The sequence below is a fragment of the Apteryx mantelli genome, chromosome 1, assembly GCF_036417845.1.
Source record: "Apteryx mantelli isolate bAptMan1 chromosome 1, bAptMan1.hap1, whole genome shotgun sequence".
NCBI lineage: Eukaryota > Metazoa > Chordata > Aves > Apterygiformes > Apterygidae > Apteryx > Apteryx mantelli.
The window spans coordinates 188381742-188388027 of NC_089978.1; the positions used below are offsets into that span (position 1 = coordinate 188381742).

Below are 6286 nucleotides of genomic sequence, written 5' to 3' on the forward strand. Positions count from 1 at the left end.
AGCAGAGGGCGGCAGCCGGGTTTCCTCAGGCTCGGGGGATGCCGAGTGCACGGGGGCGTGCTGTGGAAATGGCATTTTTCTCATTTTCCAAAGCGAGGAGGCAGCCTGGAACAGACTGTGCCTCTGCTCGGCGACACCACCGACCTCTCCCTTCCTGCTTACCGCAGAGCGCTTCTTCGGTGCCATCTAACGCGCTTCTCCCAAAAGAGGGAAGCGGGCAGGTAAAGTTTGCCCACTAGCACGTACTGATAGTAGGAAGGGAGGAACAGGGCTTCGTGGTGAAACCCGTCGGGCACACATCACGTTTTTTCCGTCGGAAGACCATCCGCCGTGCAGGAGACGGAGGTCCGCTGCCGAGGGCAGGCTCAAGCCGCAGCCCGGGCGCGCTGCCGGCTGCCGCCGCTGCCCTGGCCCGGGGCACGCTGCCCGCGCAGGGGCTCGCTGCCGCCCGGCTGCCGCTCGCGGCACGAAGCGACGCGCCCGGCAGGTGCCTCTCAGCACCGGCTCCGTCGACTCGGGAGCAACTTCCCGAGGCGGGCAGCCCCGCCGTGCCCTCCCCGCGAGCCCCGGCCCAACTCCTTACTCACTCACCGATCTCCCCATCCTCATCTTCCTCCTCCTCCGCCGCCTCCTCCTCCTCCTCCAGGTCCAGCAGCACATCCTGGTTCTCCACGCTCATCCTTCCCACAGTTGCGGCCGCCCGCGCCGAGCTGTCCTCGCCGCGCAGCGGGCAGGCAGGGCGCAGCGCAGGCGGCCGCGGGGCGCGTGGGGCCGCGCGGGGCGGGGCGGGGCGGGCCGTTGGGGCCGTTGGGGCCGCGGGGCGCGCGGCGGAGCCGGCGGCGAGGGGCGGGCGGGCCGGCCGCCGCCACCTTCCCGCAGGCGCCGCGGGGGGAGGCGGCGGCGGCGCTGCTCGGGGGCGGCGGCCGAGCCGAGGGGCGGCGGCAGCGGCCCGGCGAGCGGCCGGGACCCCTCGGTGGGCGGCGGGCTGCCGCCGTGCCCCGGGGGCGGGGGGAGGCGTGTCCCTGCCGGGGCCGGCCTCCCCTGCCAGCCGGCTGGCAGCGCCGTGCCTTGAAGGGCTGTGGTGGCCCTTGGGGACGGGAGCCCGGTGTTGCACACCCCGCCCCGCAGGGAGGCATAGAAAGAAGTAGAAACCTTCTTTGAGAGAGTCGGAATGGGAGCCGCCGGGGACTCCCGAGGAGACGCCACATCTGGATCCTGCGGGCACCCGGGCTGTCGCCACCGCGTGGGAGGCGCGCGGGGACGGCGTTGCCCGGCCTTGGCCCGGGCTGGAGCTGGTCGGCCTCCAGTTGAGCCTCGTCACGGCTGTGTGTGGCTGCCGAGCCGTCCCACGGAGGCCTGCGCGTTTGCGTCCCGTTGCTGTATGCGTTGTACAGCTCCCGCCTGAAGTGGCTTAACTTCAGAAAAGATGAGTGCTAGATGTGATTAAAGACTAGAAGCAGATATACCCTTTAGTCCTTGCATCATTGTCACCTTCTAACAGGTAATTTACCTGTAGCTGTCAGAACAGGGAGAAGACAAAGCCTTGCTTTTTTATTGATTTTGGGCAGATAAAGGCAGAGACCATTAAAAAATAATGCACTGTAAACAGGCGCTTTACTTATTTTATTAATAACATCCTAAATGAGTAAAAGGAGAAAGTAAATAAAACACTATATTAATCATTGTGGTCATTGTTCCCTTTTTGCAGCTGATCATATCATGGAATTCATATTCATGACCATATCATATCATAAATGACACAAATGCCATCTTAAAACTAATCAGAGAACAGCTTTTCCTAACAGCATCCATGACAAAGATTTTACAAAGATTTCTTTGTTTTTTTTTCCATTTGTTCCCCTTCTGAAAATCAGGTCATATCTCCTTAAGGTATGTCAAATTATGCACCCAGAAGTTGAAGAACTCACAATCACTAGATACTCCTAAAAATGTGGAACCCACGTATATAATAAGAGTCAGTGAATACTGGCAAAGTTATCTGGAGAAGGTGGCAGAAGTTGGAGGGGGAAGGCTCAAGGACTGAATAAGATAAAGAGTCCATCTCTAGAGTTTTACTGAAGTATTCAAGACAATTCACTGTTTTGTGGGTGAGACAAGTTGTCCTCACCTCCATCTTGGCCAGCAATTACAAAACAGGATGATTTAATGCAGAATTGTCATTATGCACAAATTTCTTGGGGGCAGAAGTACTCACAAAAATGGAGTTGAAATGCTCCACAATATACCTATCTACTCATATGTATTGGTCCAGGGGAAAAGTAGAGAATTCCTAAAGCTGAAAGAAATCTGGAGGACTGTTGGGGTTTTGGGAGCCCAAAAAGGAATTGGGCTGAGCTTGAATAGCAGGAAGAACTAGAAGTAATGAAAGTGAAGTGGTAAACATTAGCTGAGAAAGACTGGGAGACTGAGTTGAAGAAATGGGCAGATCCTTTGGGGGGAAAGGAGAAAAGAACAATATAAACTTTTTTTTTTCCTGCATAAAGCATTAAATTTCCAATAAGCGATCTATTTTTTTTTTCTCCAGGCTATTGCTGATACTATTATAGCCCACAGTACTCAGGATATTTGAAGCATACAAACAAGAAGCTGAACCAAAGGCCATTTGTCAGATAAGTTTGTCTTGTTTGCTAATATGGTTATGTATGTTCACAAGCAGCTGGGGGTAAGAGCCACCAAAAGGCCTAGAATTACAGTGAATCTAAAAGCAAGCACTTTTTGGCAACGTTAAAAATTGAGATATTTAACTGGGAAGTTTTGGAGTAACTCTGCGTAGAAAAGACCCCCTCACACGGATCACTTAAAAAGGGAAATAGGCTGCAAGGACATCAGTGAATTCATCAGAACAGGAACTTCCTCCCTCAACCTTGCTGATACAAGTACCCACTAAAGTAGCAGACTAGCATTATCAGCACCTGCTGTTACTGAGCAATTTTCTCCCCATCAGACTGGAGAAGAAAAGCAGTACAATGGGGGGTATACCAAATATGGGGAAATGCCACATAGTAAGACGTTTTCCTGTGTCCCAAGTTTGAAATGTGGTGTGCTGACCTATGATGCAGCCAGTCTGCCTCTGAAAGGTGTTGACATGTGCCTTCCTCATTGTTGCAACCACTTGTTAGATTTGGCAGAGTGAGGTTACAACGGAAGGGTGGATTACACAGCTCCTTGCTAGGAGCATTTACACCAGACTGGCTCAGCTACAGACAACATGTGGTCTGGCAAATGGTTGTAACTACATGTTTTTGTATCTGTATTATGTAATAATCACCTGTCCTCCTTCTGTGTGGGCCTCTCCCCCCCTGGAATGTGGCCCTGTTGTTGAGATCATTTTCTTGAATAATGAGAGGGGAGGAGGGATTGCTACAGAAAATTTACAATTTGTCTTAGAACTGTGACATGATATTTACAGACTGTGTGATACCTGCCAGGGACATCATTGTTCCCTTAGTTACATGCTTCATATTTTCATATTTCATTAAGGAAAATGTAATTAAGAAGCTGCAAGGTGCATTAAAATATATAGAAAAGAGGTACATTTCAAAGATAAACCATATACGAGATGGGCTTTTTAACTTGATCTTACTAAAAATATAGGTATAGGATCTACCTCTTAATCCTGCTCTCACTGCAAGATTTCTCCCAGTAATTAGAGAACATAAAGATTTTGCAGGCTTCATTCAGGCCTCAGTATCTGAATGTTCAATTTCATAGATTACCTTAGGGGAGACTTACACAGTTATCTGAAAAGACAGTGGGAATTCTGTCTTAAATTTCCATAAAATTCTTTGAAAACGTATGGCTATTTGCTTTTTAACTTTATACCTGATGCAAATATTTCCATGTGTGCTCTTGGCAAAGTACCAAAGCTTCAGAAGCTTGGTTTTGTTACTCCTGAAAAATAGAGATAAAAAAATAGCAGATGAAGAGAAAAATGCAACAGCACCACCCTGCTGCCATCTCTTTGTCAAACAGATAATAATAAAAGTTCTGTTAAAAGAAATGCAGTTATGTAACCTTCAGCCAACAGATAGATTTTGCAAAAGCCAGTTGAAATGAAAAAGTTAGAGTAAAAGAAATTATTTTTTTCCCAACTCCAAGCATGGCTGTTTTCAATTTTATTGAAAAGGAAATAGAAAAACAATAAAAATGTTTTAACATTTCTGTTAGTGAGAAACAGAACAGAAGTCCATAGAGCCAGTGGAAAAATTGCTTCCATGAGTAAGGGTTTCATAGCAACCATAAAAACATAGGTCAGGAAGAGACATCAAGAGATTGTTTAGTCCAGTGATGACAAAACTTTGGCATGGGCACCAAGCCTATAACTGACACAGATTTGAGCTGGCACCAGGGCCTCTGAGTCACAATGCCTTTGACAATAAATCTGGCACTAGACAACAAAAATTTATTGTCAATCACTGGTCTAGTCCAGACCCCAGGACTAAGATAGGTTTGAATGTATAGAAACAGTTGCTGACAGATACTTGTTTGTCATGTTCTTTAAAATCCCTGGTGCAGATTCCATAACATCCCAAGACAAGCTGTTCCATGGTTTCATGCCTGCCAATATTCAGCCCAAATCTTTTTTGCTGCAGTTGAAGCTGATTTCTTTTTGTCCTTCTCCCAGCATCCATTAAAAACAACAAAACAATCAGTTGTCCTCTTAATAATAGCATACTACATACGGAAAACTATCACCTTATTTCCCCTGAAGCTTTTCTCTCCCAGACTAAACAAATGCAATTCTTTCAGCCTTTCAGTGTATATCACTGTATGTGCTTTCTTCTGTGTAAGAAATGAGTGTAACGAAACTCAGTATGAGACCTTATGGAAGGAGAATGTGATACTTATTTTACAAAACCTCTAAGTACATTAAATTTACCCACTCACACTCATTTTTTCAATGATTTAATTCACTCACGTTCTCACACCCACATCCTCACAAGAACCAAGACATGCGTTCAGGTGGTCTGGCCAGGGTCAGTTGTGTGCAACACAGAGGACAAAAGACACCAGGTACTGAGTCCTCATCACATCTGCTGGGTTTTTCTTGATTTGCGATGACAAACTGTTTTTTGGACAGGTCTTTTATATGCCTCAGAAGCCAAAAGTTACTATGGCATGATTCTGTTGCATCAGAATTTTGTTTACTTCCTCCTCCATAAATTTTAGACAAGTCTACTGACTGTTGTTTGTTTCTCACTTTGAGTTTCTCTACAGCTATAGTCTGCTTTCCTGTTAGGGTAAAAGGAAAAGGAATGGCATGTGTGATGTGCTGTAATCTTGTTCCCATCTTCATGCTGTTAGTGTAGGGTCTTCTGCTGACAAGTAGTCTGCTTTGGTCTCACTGGAGTGCAGGCCTTCTGGGCTTGATACAGGCAACATTCCTCAGTTTTGCTGTTGTGGACCGTATTCTTGGTTATGAATATGGGCCATTTTTTCTACATTGTTCTGCTGTTTCTTCTGGTCCTTACACAGATATACCCATTCATACTTCATTCCTACAATCTTAATATTTCTATTACAAGTCTGTACAGCTTCTTTCATTGCCTAACCCTTTCTTAAGGTGCAGTGTCCGACAGCAAATACAGAATTCCAGGTAAGAATTCATCCACACCAAATGTAATTGCTGTCCTGTTTTGAATCTGATGCTCCTTCTGACAAATCTCAGAGTGACAATTACTTTTTTGCAGCAGTATAACATTGTCAATTTGTATTTGTGTCTCATTCTGCAGTAAGCTGTATATTAATTTCTGCAGCTCAGTTCTTTGTCAGGCTATATTCCATTGTGTATTTCTGAATTTTATTTTCTGCTCTTATGTGGGCATTTTTGCCATTGTTTTTGTTACATTCCCTCCCTTAATCAACTCTCTCTCATTAGTCAAGATAATTTTGAATCCAAATCTTCTCTTTCACCATGCTTCTGAACTGCTGAGGGACAAAATGCATATTGCTTAAACCATAGTCATAGCAGAATAAAGACCACGAGCACCAGGAAAGCAGGCAGTCAGCAAATTTGGAGGAGTGGTAGGTCAAGTGTACTTAAAAAATCTTGGAGGGAAAGAGTTTTGTGGGAAAGATATCAATTATTAAAAGAAACTGCATTAAGGCCACTATAACAAATCATTTCAATGCTAAAGATTGTGAAGAATAATAGGAGACAAATACCACTACATGAGGAATTCTTTAAGGCTATGAAAATGAAATTGGTCCACCAGTGTGGAATTCTTTGCAAAACTGGGAAGGCTCCGTTCTTTTTATTTGCATT

The 6286-nt window shown here is 45.9% G+C and overlaps 1 protein-coding gene across 1 annotated transcript in view; it reads right to left on the minus strand.

Moving 5' to 3' along the window:
- Positions 1-679, minus strand: part of ANO6 (anoctamin 6) — an 80338-nt gene extending 79659 nt beyond the window's left edge. The window contains exon 1 of the mRNA XM_067297985.1: positions 592-679. Within this exon, the coding sequence (XP_067154086.1) occupies positions 592-679 (88 nt within the window). The remainder of the gene's footprint in view (positions 1-591) is intronic.
- Positions 680-6286: the final 5607 nt, after the last annotated feature.